Source organism: Pithys albifrons, chromosome 4 (assembly GCF_047495875.1).
Source record: "Pithys albifrons albifrons isolate INPA30051 chromosome 4, PitAlb_v1, whole genome shotgun sequence".
NCBI lineage: Eukaryota > Metazoa > Chordata > Aves > Passeriformes > Thamnophilidae > Pithys > Pithys albifrons.
The window spans coordinates 25,786,992-25,804,530 of NC_092461.1; the positions used below are offsets into that span (position 1 = coordinate 25,786,992).

The 17,539-nt window shown below is 39.7% G+C and overlaps 1 protein-coding gene across 6 annotated transcripts in view; it reads right to left on the reverse strand.

Annotated features, from left to right (window-relative positions):
* CTNND2 (catenin delta 2) overlaps positions 1 to 17,539 on the reverse strand; it is a 636,240-nt gene that overhangs the window by 282,418 nt on the left and 336,283 nt on the right. For all 6 annotated transcript variants that reach the window (XM_071553703.1, XM_071553697.1, XM_071553698.1 and 3 more), the window contains 2 exons: positions 17,324 to 17,358; positions 16,732 to 16,848 (listed from right to left, as the gene is read on the reverse strand). In XM_071553703.1, the coding sequence (XP_071409804.1) occupies positions 16,732 to 16,848; positions 17,324 to 17,358 (152 nt within the window). The remainder of the gene's footprint in view (positions 1 to 16,731; positions 16,849 to 17,323; positions 17,359 to 17,539) is intronic.

Sequence of the window (17,539 nt, forward strand, 5' to 3'; positions counted from 1 at the left end):
CTGTCCAAGACAAGGGCTCCCAGTTTCTCCATGAGAATGCTGTGGGACACTGCATCAAAGGCTTAACTGAAGTTCAGGTAGGCAACGTCCACAGTCTTTCCCCTATGCATTAGGCAGATCCCCTGGTCACAAAAGGAGATCAGGTTGGTCAGAGAGAACTTGCCTTTCTTAAACTCATGCTGCCTAGGCCTGATCCCCTGTTTGTCCTGTACATGCCATGTGACTGCATGTAGGATAATCTGTTCCATAACCTTCCCCAGCACTGAGGTTGGGCTGTCAGGCTTGCAATTCACCAGATCCTCCTTCTGACCCTTCTGGTAGATAAGCATCACATCTGCCAACCTCCAGTCATCTGGGACCTCCCTGGTTAACCTCCATGATAACTGGTGATAAATTAGGGAAAGTGGCTTGGTGAGCTCTTTCACCAGCTCCCTCCACATACTTTGGAAAATCCCATCCCACACCATAGTCTTTTGAGTGTCTGAGTGGCACAACTGGTCCCTAAAATCTTCTCCCTACAGCGCAGGGGTTCAGTTCTGCTCTCCATCCCTTCTATCAGCTCACAGTGCTGGTTGCCCTGAGGATAACTGATCTTTCTGATAATGACTAATGCAAAGAAGACCTTAAATACCTCAGCCTTTTCCTCATTCTTGGTGACAATGTTTCCACCCCCCTCTCCCCTAATCCAATCATGGATGGAGATTTTCCTTGTCCTCCCTTTTGCTGTTAATGTGTTTATAAAACACCTTTTATTATCTTTCACAGCAGTAGCCAGATTGAGTTCTAGCTGAGCTTTTGCCTTTCTAATTTTCTCTCTACATGACCAAATGACATCCTTGTACTATTCCTGAGTTGCCAACACCATCTTCCAAAGGTCATAAACTCGCTTTTTCCCCCTGAGTTCTAGCAAAAGCTTCCTGTTCAGCCAGGTCGGTCTTCTTTCCCACCAGCTCATCTTCTGGCATATAGAGATGGCCTGAGACTGCATCATTAAGATTTCTTTCTTAAAGTATGTCCAGCCTTCCTGCCCCCCTTTGTTACTAAGGACAGTTTCCCAAGGGAAAGTCTGATAAAATTTAAGTATAATCAGCAATTGTGATATGTCCTTTTACCTACAGGACACCAAGTTAAGGTAGTAGGAATGTGGATTAACTCCATTACAAACTCAGAGAACTTTATACTTTTTCTATCTCATATTGTAGTGCCACTGCTGTGTTACAAAGCTAAATAATCAAATGAATCTGAGATTATTCTAAAGGAAGAAGTCTCAAAAAGAAACAACAGAAATTGCTCCCTTGGGGAGATAAGTGACAAACTATCACTAGTGTCCACCTGTCAAACATCTGGACCAGGAGTTGGACTCAAGGATCCTTGTGGATCCCTTCAAACTCAGCATATTCTGATTCTGTGATTCTGTAAAAAGTTGTTCCCGTTTCTGCAGGATCTCATGGACTACTTCAAAAATTTTACTTTCAACAGTATGTAACAATTCAATGAGATACTACAGCAATAGTACGGTCAATATTCAAAACAGACAAAAAAAAGCCCAAATTACAAAAAAGGACTAATTTATTACACTACAGAGCAGAATTTATTGTGGAACAAGTATTCAATAATACATTACGTGGTAGTTGTTCAATTATAAAATAAATAACATATAATGATAAGTTAAATACAGCACTTTATTATTACAAGATAAGGGCATGATTAATTCAGTATTCTAAATCTATGCAATAATTACCTCTGAATTGGCTAAAATAATTATACTACAAACAACAGAAACATCTACCTAGCCAGCCCCATGAGGTAATTGCATTCTTCTTACTTGAGTTTTTCATTTCAAGTTACCTATAAAAATATCAGGCAAGTGAAAGGAAAAGGTTTTTTTCCTCTCCTTAAGATTTAAAGTCACTTGGCTTCTCGGGACAGATTTACTTTTCCAAGTAAGTAGTAAAGTGGAGCTCTACTATTGTGTTATACATTTCCATGTGGTCAGTCATCTATTACGATGCCAGTCCTAATTGACAAAGGAAATAGACCCAAACATGCTCGAACGACCATTTAATTAGCTCTGGTACCAATTATAAACAACACTTCACCCACCTTCGATCAACTGACAGAAGTAGTAATGATAAATTATGGAGTAAATGTAAATAAAGTGATTTTAATTAGTGTAATTAATCACTTCACACATTCTTCAACTTGCTTTGCTCATTTGGGTAACAGTTGAAAGAAAGCACTAGTGAAACTCCTTTAATGTCCTTTAAACATTCATTTACAAAGGTAATAGGTTGAGGTGCCTCACAGCCCAGAGAGAGGAACCACCTCCTAACTATTAGTATATGCCTAATTAAGGATTTCAAATACCAAAAAGTCATCACTTACTGTTTCTTCTGCCTCTCAGGTCACTTAGTTTGAGTGCAAAATATCGATTCCTCCTTTTTTTGTTAGTTCATTAAAGTGTCTGTACTCCCAGTAAGCAGTGACTAAACCCTCCTGAAGCTGGGTCATATTTATTGCTCGGTCTTGCAAAGGACTGCATGACTAAAGAAGATGTAATAAACTAAAAAGTCAGGGCAGGTATCTGTAAAGTGGCCATTAAGTTTCTGAGTGGTCAAAATATTTGGGATGCTGGGAGAATTCAGGAAACAGACTGAAATAACAATATAACTAGAGACAGCTTTTGATGGTAACTGGTATAAATACCCTTCCACAGTATTTGACATTAGAGAGGTGATGATAGTTAATGACAAGGTGGACAGACCTGTTCCTAGTGATACTAAGTTCTTTGGCATCTCACTGGTACAGCCTGTTTTCTAAGTCCAGAATTAAACTGTTCTATCTGGGACCAAGAGTAAACTTTCCCTCCAAATTGGAAGGGGAAGGAGCATTTGTTTGTCTGTTTGTTTTAAACCCCTCCGTTACACAATGGCCTATTTTTGAGGTAATCTGAACAATCTTCTTCTTTGAAGAAACTCTCTCTTGCTTAAGATGATTTAGGATGGTTTTGGAAAGTGGAGAAATTGAGTGAGCAGAAGGGAAGCCCTGCAAGTACCACAGGGGATGGCAAGAAGCAACCCCATTGCCACATAGGTACAGACATTCCCTATTTTTTAGTCTCTGGGGAAGCTATGAAAAATGTAAGGTGGAAAGGCAGAAGAAGTGGAGTCAGAGGGCAATGAGGAAAACCCCTGTGAACTAGCTGAGAGTGCTTTGTGAGTACCACAAAAAGAAGACATTTTCTTAACAGTAGAAAGAAAAAGGAGAGATTAAACCATGGCAAAACTTAGGATCTGCAGTTGAAAACAAATCCTGTCAGCTACAACTGGTCATACAGATTCTGTAGGAAAAGAAGGGCTTTCGATCCCACTGTTAGCCAGAGCTCAAGCAGAAGACAACAAGTAGCTGTACTATAGCAATAGTAATAAGCATTGACCCCATTCTTCCTCTAAATCCAGGACTAGTAATAGAATAGTAGTAGGAAAATATTTCAACATCTACCTTCTAGGAGACATTAAATATTAAAGATATCAGGAGTTTTATATTACAATAAAAAAAAAAGAACAAACCAAGGGTGCAATACAGCAAAGGAATTCCATACTCTAATAATAAAGAAAGTCCAGGGGGAAAAAAAGGTGGGGGACGAGGGGGTGGGACAGTGGAGACCAAACACATACTTAAAATGAAGAAATAAATTATAAGAGTTTAAATGCTGAAGCACAAGCAGCTCCCTTGTTCTGAACAAAACACATCTCTTTAGATGAGAGGCAGCAATTCTTAAACGAGCACACAGAAAACAACCTTGGTTTACAAAGAAGGCAAGTCATTTATATGCAATGCCACACTTTACCCGCATTAAGAGGGCTATGTTCTACCTACAAATACAGGAGAGGGCTTTAGTACTGCTATAGAACCTATTCTTGGGTACTGGAAAATAGGATTTGGTGGAATGCATTCACAAGGGTGGAACAAGTTCATTTTCATCCAAGAATTCTACAAATGATATATATCTGGAGAAATGATGCAAAAACTAGGCTGATACCATTATGTAAGTGAACAATACAAGGATATCCCTTCTAACTCTCCTTCTGACCTAATTACTATTGGAAAGAAAGATGAAGAACACTTTATTTCAAGAGTAATTGAACTGGGAATAGGAACTAGTTTCATTAGATGCTTGTTATCTTAGGCTTTTTACACAAAATTCTTCTTGTAAGAAGAAAACAGAGGTGTTTTCTAGGATTTGAAATAATAGATATTTACTCTAAAGGGTAGCAAAGTAAAATAAATGTTCAGAAGAAGTAGTAGAAAAATGTAAGACCTGAAATGCTTAGAAAGAAAATAGAGCTGCATTCCACCCCAACAGTAAATGGTTCTTTTTTGATTACTGAAAGATTTTATTTTATTTTTACGTCATGGAGTAAGGTAACAAAAAGCCTAAGCAATCCTGACAGAATACGGTAACTTCTGTGTTAACTACTCAAATAGTGTGTGTCTTGCTTTCTATACCATATCCCATCTAGCATTACTCCAGATTTTGAGTGCAATGTTAAAACAGCCAGACCTTCTTGGTAATTACTTGGTATTTTTTGACAGTAGGAGAAGATCTGGAGTTCCATTACTAATGAGAGAAATTGCTGAAGATGCTGGAGAACAGGACTGAAATATATGCACTGAACAAGAACAGAATAGATTTATACATATTTAAGCTCAGAATACAGAATTTGCCCTGGTCTTTGTGGCTTTTTGTTTGTTGGGGCTTTTTGTTTGATTGGTTTTGGTTTTAATAGAAAAGTTATCTTAAATTTAGATTAAAACCAAGGATAACCTACTACTGCAATTTTTTAATTGACTCCAAGATTAAACAATCTTTTGCAGAAGATTCATCATCTTTTATGAAATCACTTGCTAAACCCTGGAGATATTGAAATCAGATACCCTCTGAAAGAGATAATTTATCACTGGTCATTAGGATGATGTGCTTTATAGGAGCAATAGATAGAACACAAGAACAAGATGGGCAGCAAGGATAACACCTAAATTACATTTCTGCATTACAGAGGACACAAAGAGGAAAACCAGTATCCCTTAGCCTTTGTGATGGTGACACTGGTACTTCTGAGAAACTCTGCAGCACTTCACTGTAGCACATGTTTGCTGTTTGTTAAAAGATCAGAGTGTGGAATCACGGGAGAACAGTACCTGAGCTGGGCTCCTGGATGGGATTAGATATGTTTGTGAACATGACCACAACGAGGAATTTGCATGCATGAGGAGGCACTGCATGCAGCAACACAGACAGGAAGATCCAGCTCAAAAGGAACTGCTAGGTTTCCATTTTGAACACATTGGGTTTTGGCATTAAAAATTGTTATTTTTTTAATTTGTCTTTTCATTGTCAGTCCCCCCTTTCTAAAAAAAAAAAACAACCTACATTTAAAATGGAGTGTGGGCTTTGTTTCCAGAAAAAAACCCAACAAGTAAATTAAAATCATATTTTGCATTATTGAATCATATTTTTTTGAAGTATTTTATACTTGTGAAGACCAGCCGTTAATGTCAGGTATTTCTTGTCACCCTCTGTGCCTACTGCAGTCTAAAATTGCTATTGATAGTATTAAACTAACATGTTCCCTTTTTATTACTAGAAAATAAAATCAGATGGTTATAGACATCACATCAACGTGACGCACATGGAAGCTGAATGCATTATCAGAAATAAATTAGACGGATCTCTTCTGATAGACCTACATTAGACTCTTGAAAAAAAAAATTAAAAAGTGCCCAACAGCTTCTGATTATAAAAGCCCATAAAACTACTCACAGATATATGGTTCTAATACAAAAGACATCAGCAGATCTATTATGCTATTATGTTGTTCTATGAACTTAACTACTAGCACAAAACAGGTTTCCTCTTCTTGTGTGAAGCAGAACTCCATTTTTTCCTGACCTTTGACAGGTTTAAGTCCTGCATCTTTTCTGTCCACAAAAAGAAAATTACTATTTGGTCTCTGAGGCGAGCCAGTTCAGAATGTGCTTAGCACTGCCTCAGAAGTCAATTAAAAAGTGAGACAAAAAGGTCAAAATTTTATTACAATCTTTTTCATCTGCCTAAACTTTCTCTACCATAAAACAGCAAGTTGACCCTTCTGCTTCTGCTTTCTCTTTCTGTGTCCACAAATGTGCACCACTCTCACATTGTCTCACACTGTCTCACACTGGCGTAGTTTGGGCTTTAGTTTTCACTAGGCCTTAAATTAGCAGGCTCAGAGAATCTACGTAGATTGGGAGAGACAGGTATCACCTGACTTTAGGAACCAAAGAAATATTTCATACCAGATGACGCAAATCTGAGATATGAGTACAAGAGTAGGAGGTGTTCACTCAGCTCCATCATGTCTGCAGTAGAGGCAGGACACGCTGCCGCTGTCCTGCTGTGCTGGGCCTTGCTGTGGCTACTGCTACTTTGCATTTTGTTTTGAGTTCAGGGAAGTAGAAACATTTTGTTGTCACTCTTTTTGTTCTTTGCTGGGTGTCTTTTGGGGGTGCTTATAGATCTAGAGTGATAGAATCTGTTTTTGATGGGGAGTGGAGAGTTATTTCTTGTTATTTCTAACTTGTGTGTGTGTTATATTGTAATTTTCTCTTAATTTTCTCTTTTCTGTATAAATATATATAGTTAGTTTAAGCATAAACCTAGTTTGAAGGGTTTTTTTCCTTTCCTCCCTTTTCTTGGCGGGGAGAGGGAGGCTCTACCATTCTGTGTTGGGCAGTTGGCATTTTGCCAGCTCAACCCAAGACAACACTGTCCTCAGAAAATGCATTTCTCCATTTATAAGGCCAGAATGGAAAAAAATGGAGGCAACTCCCTACTCTGCATTATCACAGAAGTCACAGAAATCCTACTTGATTGAGAGCTGTGTAAACTGCATGCAGCACAAAAGAAATCAAACCCAAATGCACACCTGCCAAAACGTTCTGTTCCATATACATCATTTTACACGGCCGAACAAGCCAACTAACCCTTTCTCAAGGCTGCATCTACACATTGCTATGGGCCCCAGCTGGCACCGGCAAACCTCGGAATGCTGCGGCTCTTGGCACTGCTGCCTGTGCCGAGTGTGCAGGCACTGGGGTGCCACTAAGACATGAGGAGGGGGAGCAGTTTGTCAGCCTGTCGTGAGGATGTGGGTGCGTTTGTTTCCTGGCCTGCACTACAGGCACAATATTTACTGATGTTCTTTCGCACTGTAAGTTTGGATGCCAAAAGCCTTTCTTTGTTCTGCTCCCACAGATGCCACTATAAGTCACTGTCATTTTTTAACAAGTTTCAGTTAGAAAATCCACAGCATTCTGCTGTGGATGAAGGAACACCTGGTTGCCTGTGCAGGATTTGTGTTTGACAGACTCAAAATCACAAGCTGATCACTACCTCCTGTCCATCTTTGATGTCGCTATTAATTATTCCTGCTTTCCTGGTCTTGACTCTCATCTTTCCATTTACCATCTCCATACATGTTTTACCTGCTGTTATTTCTCCTGTGTCAATTTGAGATTCATATTTTGTACTCCAGTACTAAAGCTAGATTGTGAGGGATTGTTATCCTTAAGCAAGGATTTTAAGTCACTTGCACAGCATTCAACAACACCAGGTACCAAAACTGGATTCATCTCAGGCCAAGCAAGCTCAGGGATGTAAAGTAATATTGTGGTATCAGCATGGAATTTATATATAAATGTTTCATCTTGCAGACATAACCAGATATGAGGAAACTCCAAGAAATTTCGTGTTATAGGGCAGAGCACACTGAAACAAAATTCAACCTATAGGCTGTTGTGCAGAAATGGAAGGAAATTAGAAAATCCTTAGCAGCAATGTTCTCACACATGACACACCAATGTATAACCTGGATTTGCTTCAAATTAATGTGAAAGCATGTGAAAAGTCAGGATAGCAAGGCCACTTATACACAGAAAATGTGGGCATTTTGCTTGTTTTTTTCTTTTGCCTCAGAGGATGAATGATCATCTGTTTTAGGGACAAGACACTGAGGCTTTATTTCATGATGTCTGAAGACATAAAAGACAAAGGAAGAAGATAAAAGATGGAAATTGAAACAAGAAAAGAAGCAAAAGACAAGGATGTGATAAGACAGATATGGGTGATTTAAGGAAAGATACAGCAGCAAGACAAGGCAAGAGAGCACAGGAAGGGGGAAGGCTAGATATTAAGATGGTGTGAGTGTCTCCAGCTGGGGATTCCTTCCTGAGGAAAGGAAACTGCTAGAGGCACCCTGTAGAAGTTCAGATCCAACATTAAGGGCATGTACTGGGCCACCACTTTTTGAACAGCACTTCTGCCAATGGCTTCTATTGCTTTCCCCCTGAGATCCTACAAACCTACCCAGGCACCCTACCAATCTACAGAAGGGCTGCAAAAGAATTGAGGTGACCGAAGTCCTACAGAGGTGGGTCCCCACATCAACCTCTGTGCCACCCCTGAGGAACCAGGGAAAGCACAAGCTGCTTCCCTGAACACCGATAGTGCCTTCAGCCATCACCAGGCTTCTTGCTTGTAACAACCACACCTGAACTTGAAGACAGGCAGTGAACAAGAGTAACAACACAGGCTGGACCTGAGTCACAGTCCCAAACACTCCACTATCAGAAATTTACAGTGGTCCATGGCTGGTGAAATAGATATCTAAATCTGTCAGGAATCCTGGTATTGAAAGCCCATACTGTGACTCTGCTCCTAAGTTTGGCTCTCTGCAGTGCTCTCCTCCTGCCTGCATAAGGGAAGAGACCAAAAAGGAAAACTTCACTCATGCTCCCAAAGTGAGAACACCAACATGAATTTAACTAGGATGTGATATGTCAGCAACAAAGACGTGCCTGTCATATCTGGCCCTTACCATCCTGATACCCATAACAGCAGAGGTGATGCAGTACTGAATGACAGTGTTTGAGCTACATCTTTTCATCTGGTGCTATTCTCAGTGTCTTTGAACTCTGTCTCTGACAGAGGATGAAAACAATAAAATCCAGGCTTAGGATGCTTAGTGCTGATGGAGCATTTCCTGAGGCAGCACTGGCTGTAAACACTGCTGCTGAGATGTGAGAGGTGGCTCTCAGCAGCACCAGAGCCGGCTTCATTTTATCAAGCCTTAATGTCTTTGTGGGGTTTAGTGATCAATCTTCAGAAACTTTTCATGGCCAGCTATTTTGCAAAGACATTCAAAGTCCTGCTGAGGACTGCCCCTGGGAACAGGTCTTGGTGTTTGTGATCAGCCAGTGGCTATTACACTGTTAAATGAATTAATAATTATTTCATGCTCACGCTTAGGGTGACTAGGGACAGAAAGGGAAGGTGAACAAAGGAAACAACATCCCCATTTCTCAGAAATCTGTGTATTTAACAACTACTTCAAAAGACTGAACTTGACCTGCAGTGAGAATTTTTGTACAATGTTCTCTGTGAGAACATACAATACATCACTGTGGGCAGCCCTTTAAAAAGATTTGCTCTGTTACAAATTGGGCAAAGATGATTTTGAAACCCCAGTGTTTCAAACCAAGACTGGTCAAAGGCCTGTATTGGAAGAGATTAATGGTATAAGGAGAGGCATCCATAATGTCCAACCATAAATATTTTCGCTAAATACATTGCCATATTAACAGAAGTTTCTGCCATAAATCAAAATTTCCTCAGACTTCCTACTCTGAGAGTTTCTTCTGGGGCTCTGAGCTGTTGAGTCAGACAACTGCCAGGTTTGCATTAATGCAGCAGACAGAAAGACAGTGTAACCCACGTTATGCATTTCTGCCACTCCTACTCCAAAGGCTCCAATCCCAAAATAAAAGAGGAGCATGCATACTTCCTAGGTATCTTCCAGATCTTAAATGTGCTCAAAGAGCACATGATTTTATTAGTGTACATGTTTACCAAGAGATCCCATGAGAAAACCTCCTTTGTGTGCACAAAGAATGACTCAGCTGGATTGCCCTGGCTCCCAGAGGAGATAATGAAATGGAAATAACTTCATCCATCAAAAAATTGTGAGGTCCACTGATGCCAAATTTCATCTCATTGAGCTTGTCAGCCATCTGACAGGTGGCAATTTCACAAAGCAAGAGCTGTGGGATGGAAAACACATAAACACACATCCTTTTACACATTCATTGTGTAAATAGTGCCTTTTTGTTTCAATCCATTTTCAGTATCTATGAATAAAGCAGCTGATAAAGGCTGAAAATCATAAAGGTTGAACAAGGAGTGCTCTTTCAAACTGGGACATCTGCTTTCCTGCTGAGTAAGGAGGATAACTCTTACTACAAAAAATTGCTAAAACAAAACTGAATTAAGAGAATAAAATAAGAGTTTAGCCTACCTTTCTAGCCTCAGAATTAGACAGGTTATTTACATGAAAACTACATCTGTCTAATGCAACATATACATATAATTCCATGTTATAAAAATAATCTGTTCTTGCAACATAAATCATTCTTCAGAGGAAAAACATCAACATCTAAATAAATGGTACCGCTACCTATTTGTGCTGCATTTGGGGAAAATAGCTTCAAATGATTAAAGGAGTAATATATTGTGGGATTGAGTCCATGCTTTTTCTTTCCCAGAAGGACTTAGACATCTTTAACTGCCTGCAATTCTGTCAATATGTAGCCTCAGTGCACTATGAAATGGCCTTAGCCAAAAAGATGGTAATATTTAATCTACACTGTATTTATTCCCTTATCAGTGTGCTGGATTCTGCAATTAATCCTAAGTACTAAGGACAACAGGGTCACAGATATAAATAAAAATATATTCAGGAAATGTGGGGGAAAAAATGTGTCTAAAGTAATGTCAGATAGGAAAAACTGCAATTCTAATATAAACCCAGTTGTTTTTAAATTGAAATTTAAACTGTAGCACTTAAAAAAAATATCAAGACAACTGGGAGAATGATCCAAGAGGAGTTTTGATCCATGTCAATGAGAACTCTGTTGCTGAAGTCTGAGGTATTGATTCAGAGAGAAAAAAAAGGAGGATTGCCACATGAAGTGATTAAGCCAGTGAAAAATAGTGAAATGACCCTGTTTCAGTTAAAAATGTAAACACCAAAAGCTCCATATATCTGTCCCATAATCCTTTTAAGACTGGTCTTGTGCTCATTTTGTGGAGGCTGAAGCAAAGGAAAAAGCATGAAAGATTTAAGTATAGCTACCTTAAAGTAAAATTAGAGACTTCTGGATTAGCAGACATTTGAGCCTGTGGTTTAAGCTAGGAAGAAAGTGCCAATGGATTTACTCAGTAATCTCAGCAGTCCATCTAACCCTCCTTTTGCTAATGCCATGACAGAGGGAAAACCCATTGCCTGTTTCCACCACTGTAGCCTATAAAGATTCAGGACAGACTGTAAGGACTCAGCATATTCTGTAAGGATTCAGTGAGCTCCAGCTAATTATCTCGGAAAGCGGCTTGATGATACTATCATGGCAGCCCTCTAATGTGACATGGTAATGCCCTGCAGGGATGGGGTACAGAGAAATTAGCAGAAGGGAAAGAAATACAGGATCAATATTTTCCTCTCATTCCACGTTTATCTTGCACTACCCTTTTGTAAAATGCAAATTTAGAAACATCGGCAGGAAAAGGTAGTTGGTCTTAATGATTGCTTAGAAGACTCCAGATTCTCTGTGTCAAAGAGGATGGACATCTCGGGGCCTCGGGCAGCTCATCAGAACCTTTCCCACTTATCTGCAGACCAGACTGGACCTTATCAAAACATTAATGACAAATGTCCTTAGCAACCACCCTTTGTCCCTCAGACAGCTCTATATCCGTGTTTACTCTCTGTCCTTCCATGCAGCTTTCCACCTTTTCAGTTGTTCTTACATATAATGGGGGGAAAAAAGAAAGAATAAGAACCCCAAACAAAACCAAAAAAGGAAGTGCATTGACTAGGTCACAAAAGGAATGGATCAGAAGTAGTTGGGTGATTTTGAGGCAGTGGTGCAGTGATAGGAAGGGGAGGAAAAAATGTCTTGGTTCCTCTATCTTTCCAAGATTGCTAATCTGAAATATTAATTTTCGGTCTCCACAATGCATAATCAGCTCTTGCAAAATCTTATTTTCACATGTCTTTCCCCACTAAATTAAACAATTCTGCCATGAGAATACCTTTCTGGAGCTACAGTCACAGTTCAATACTCCTGTGTCTTAAGTCTGTCTGAAACATCCCTATTGCCCTGAACTAAAGTTTGTTCCCCTGCACATTTCCTCACCCAGTGATTGCAGGTCCTACACTTACTGCGCATTCCCATCCCTCTTCTGTGACTCGTCTCCAGTGTCTTGTGTGATTACCTTGGCTCTCACATGTCTGGTCTTTCCCCTGACCCTCTTTAAGGTGACAGCTACTTATCTTCATTTGTGCAAAAGCAATATTTTCGAGTTCCCATTGGAGAGAGATAATGATGGAAGGCAGAAATATTTTCAGAGGAACAGTCAGCCCTGCTGAGTGTTACAGCAATGTTGGGCAGGGAGGAGAGTGGATCGAGTGCCCTCACAGTGGCACTGAGGGACACCAGGCTGGTCCCACACTGTAGCTCCTGGCCACTGCCACTAGCAGCAGCCTGTAAGTGCCCACCCTTGGGACTGAGGGTATGTGTGGAGCACTGGCATCCTACTGATGACATTACCATGATGAACACTTAGGACAGGCTGAACTGCCCTCCTGACGCCACAAAAACTGTGTCACATTTGATGTAAACTGGAGTGACACAGTCTTGACAGATCTAGAGCTACATAAAGAGAAATCACTGGAGTGTGGGGAATTGGACCGCTGAGATGCAGGTTTGTAGCTTAAGTCAGATGCAGTTTCTTGCATAAATCTGGAAGTTTCCTGACTTTTTGTCTGTTGCTTGTAACTGGAAACACATGGTTTGGGGAAGACAATTTATACTGGGCTGGGACAGAGGAAGGAGATGGACAACAGTGCAGGAGTTCCCCCTGGCTGCATGTAACCTGGTCCCAGGGTCAGCACAACCACAGGAAGCTTGTATGAGAGCTCACAGCAATCACAAGTCTGCCTGTCTGATAGTAATTTAAAACTAGTGATCACAAGTGACTACTCTGCTTTCATTTCACCAAGTTAATAAGAGCTTTATATGTTTAAGGTTTTTCACATTTGCTGATTCACACTTAGTAAAGATAATTAGCAAGCATCACTATTAGCAATACAGAACCCCTCCTGTGTAAGCCCCTTTCATGTGACTTGTCCCATTTGCCTTTTTTGCATGGCTTTTATTTTCTACTGAAGGAATAGCACATGTGAAGCCATGTTTGAGATTTAGAGTATTATAACAGCTGACTGCTATGTGACAACTTTTTAAAACTAAGTCTGAGAAAATCAGAGTGCGTGACACCGAATTGTAGAGATTTTGACTACAGACACGTTAATCCTCTACAAAGGCAGAGCTACTGATAGATTAACTCATTAGACTAGATGCACACAGTTCAGAAAAAGAAGCTGTGGTCACATCCCTGGGCAGGCTTTCATAGAATGATTTAAAAAATCTGCTTCAGTTAGACTAGAACTGCCATGGCAGGCTGGAAATGCTCTCCTCAGAGTCAATCTCGTTACTTAAAATACAGCTTTGCAGTCAAACTGCAGAGGAGTAAACATAACTAAAACTGTCAAGTTAGGAGCTCAAAAGTTTGGAAATGCCAGACTAAGTTTCCTTTTCTGAATCATCACTCTTCTCCTTTCTTGTCTTAGAGACAGTGGACACACTGCAAAACTATTCAGTGTTTTGTAGTTGCCTCATTTTTTACTGCATGACCTCAGGCATTCATTGAAAAATGTTCAATACAAAGAGAAAAAAGAACATCCTGGTGGATTATTCTCAGTGTTTACCTCAAATGCATCACAAATAACAATTTTTGGAATACCTATAATGTGAGACATTTATATAGATTTCATTTCCTATTTGGAGATTGAAAGGATTGTCTGTGAAATACAAATGCGGTGTATGAGACATTTCAAAGAGAGCTTTAAATTTCCTTTTGTATCACACTTCATATATTTGATACTGTGCTTCCAGTGTTCTGTTCTGTTTGTTCTCAGCACACCTAACCAGGAACACCCAGAACTAAATACCAGTAGAAGATACTTTTAGTGATTTAACAACTATAACCTGAAAACTTTAGGACATGAAAGAGAGACACAATTAAATTTTAAATAAATATGAGACTCTTGTTTTCATTGAGAATGTGTGTTCTACTCATTGCTTAGAGAAGTCAGAAGCACTTTGCCCTCTAGTATCCTGTGCAGTTTGAGCCTCAGCTTTGGGGTACATGAGCCATGGACAGAAAATGTACAAAACAGGGCATGATAGTAACTGTTTTACAATGCAGTCATAAGAAATTCGACTTATGCTTTTCAGACAGCCTTGGCTCTGGACTTTTGACTTTGGAAACACTGCAGCATTTCAACTGCTTGATATGTTTGTGATATTTTATACCAGATCCCCAAAACAGAAAGAAAATTCAGTATATGACATCCTAATTGTATTTATGAGTGATTAGTAGAGATGCAACTGTTAGCTTTGGCATATAGATCTGATTCCTAATTAAAAACATAAATGACAAATAGCAACCTAGCTCCATTAAAAGCTGGGCCCAAAGCAGAGGAATACTGGGCACTGTGACAAAAGGCCTCGCAGGTACTTGCTGACAGTGAAGACCAAGCTGGCAGGCCTTAGGGGGGGAACTGCTCCCCTGGGACCAGATGCTCCTGTCTTCTCTACAAACCTGTGTTTCTCAAGGGCAGCTACTGTCCTGTCCATAACACCATCACTTCTTCCTTTTCTCAACTCTTATCATCCCATTTTCCCTCTCTTTGCCCCTAACTCCTGATCCCTGAACAAATCATCCAGCCAAGCAAACTCAGCTTTAGACGTTCTGTTTGGACCTCCTGCTTCAACAAACCTCAGTTCCTGCCCTTCTGGTCCCCTACACAATCCATCTCTACTGCTCCTCTCCTACCTTACCATTTTCCATTTGCCAATTTTTTTTATTGTTCTTCTGATCTATCTACATTCCTATTTGTGTCTTAGCTTCCTGTGACAGTCCCCAGAAATTTCTTTAGTACTAGTTTTCCTCACATATCCAGACTTTGCTCCATGTACTGTCTTCATCTTTCCCTGACTTTTTTTGTAGTTTCCCTCTCTTCAGGCAGTTTCTGCCAGTTTTCCATCCAAGCTAGCCCCTCTCTGCCCCCACTCTCCTCTACGGCCATCTACCCAATTTCATTCTTCTATCACAGAACCCCATTTTGAAGGCAATCTTTATCATTCTAGTCTGTTCTTTTTCTCCTTATCCACAAATGAAAAAAAAACCCAACAAAAAACCAGGGCTTACATTGTTTCATCATGTTTTCCCAATGTTGTTCAGATCAAGCAACATCCTAACAGATGTCAATCACACAGACTGTGTTCAGATAAAGCAACACTGCAACAAAAGCATTAGACACATTTTTTGGCCCAGAAATCTTGTGCAAATGAGAAGTGAAAAATTTTCTACTGTCCCAGGATTGTCAGCTGTGAAATTTACTGCAAATCTTGTTTGAAAATCATGAAAAATGTTCTGACAAATTAAAATTCTGCATCCAGTGTGCAATGTCTTTCTTTTGTCACCTGATGACCACATTGCAGGTGATGGCTTGTCATCGCTAGAGATGCTTTGCAGAAGGTGGCTGTCACATTTCAGCAGCCTTCCCAGATGCAGGGGAGATTCTCCCCTTTGATTTCAACTGAAAAGCCAAGCCAATATCAGGAGCTGCAGTGGGAGTGAAGTGAAAGTGGATATACACTGTGGCAGATGGGAACAGAGTATGGGACAGGAAACTGAGGAAAAGGAAAGGAAATTACAGAATTAACCTGCTTTTTCGTCAGCTGGTGCTACACCTGATAACAGACCTGTTAATATATTGGGAAACTCTGTGTCATTGTGACTCATGAGCACAAGTATTGGTAGACATCTGCTCCACAAATGAGTGGCATGTCCCTCGTTCACTTTTGCTGTTCTTTAGCCTTGATTCACTTCCCAATGGCTGGTCCTATCCAAGAATCCATCCATTCCCTGCACTATTCTGCAAACAGAATGGCTGGCAAACAACTAGTGAGCCAATCCTTGAGAAAAGACTTCTGCCCTCTTTGCTACAGCTGCCATTCTGTGCATCACCTGCAAAATGTTCACCTTTTTCTGTGTATCCACTAGAAAATCCTAGTCTTAAGGAGTACCAGGTACCTGCCCAAGCGGTTACAATGACACATCAGAATTTCTCTCAGTCACACACTACTTTTATTTTTATCACCTCTGCACAGTGAAAAACTCCTGTTTGACAGTTGCTTTTATGGGGGTGATGCTGAAGTTTTGTGACATGACAGCACAGTATAGTACAGCAACATCACAATTAGAAAATATTTTCCTTAAAATATATTCCATATGTTTGTCTTTTATTCCCCCAAGAAACCAGCAGCAAGATTCCCTCCATTATAAACAAACCCAAAAATTAACTTGCAAAGGCAAAGAGGCAATTTGCTCACAACTACATTGCCTTCTGCCAATATGAGAAAATAGTCAAGAAAAACACTAAAAGATAGGCATTCAGTTTTAAAGCATTAAATATTTAGGTTCTACAAAGTGTATTTCTAGCAACTTACTTTCACTGGCTGAATAGTCCTGTGGATCAAGTATCCCTGACTCCTGCAGTGATCTAATACAGGAGTCCACCAGCTCCAGACCAGTGGTGAGCTCATCTTCTATATCCTTCTGACCATCTGTAATAAAAAGGAAAACATCAAAGAAGGGCAAAAGCTACAAGACAAAAGGTAAAACCATTTCCATGTGACTAAGCATTCCTAGCTGATGAAGGACTGGAGACTGGAGCCAGATCACACCCTCGGGAGGCTGACCATACTGAAAATTCTGCCATCCCTTCAAAAGCAAAATGAGAAAGTTCAGGTCTAATCTTAAAAAAAAACTAGAGATGTGTTTAGAAATCCCCCTTCTCAAAACTCTACATTAATTTCAGTGTTCTTTTTATCAACCCTACCAACTTTTGACAGATTTTGCCAGGTTTTAAGTGGAATTTTCATACACTAGCAATGAAAAAAACCAAAACAAAACACAAAAGCCCACAACAAAAAAAATCTCACATAAATAAATGTAGTTTCCCCTCCATCTTCCTTAGAAAAAAAAATATCATTCTGGGAAGGTATATATGTAATACATATGTGCAGATAAGTACATTACCTTGTGTTTGCCAGTGAAACTGCTCTTCTGTTGAACTGAAAAGAGAAAGACAAAAGTTTTAACTTTTAATTTAATGATTATGTAATGTGCCTTGAATATTCACATATAAATCCATTCTGAAGGAACTGATTTAATAAAATAACTGACTTAAGAATAAATAACATACTAAAAATACATAATTTTACGTATTTTTTAACTAATGACTTGAACAGCATT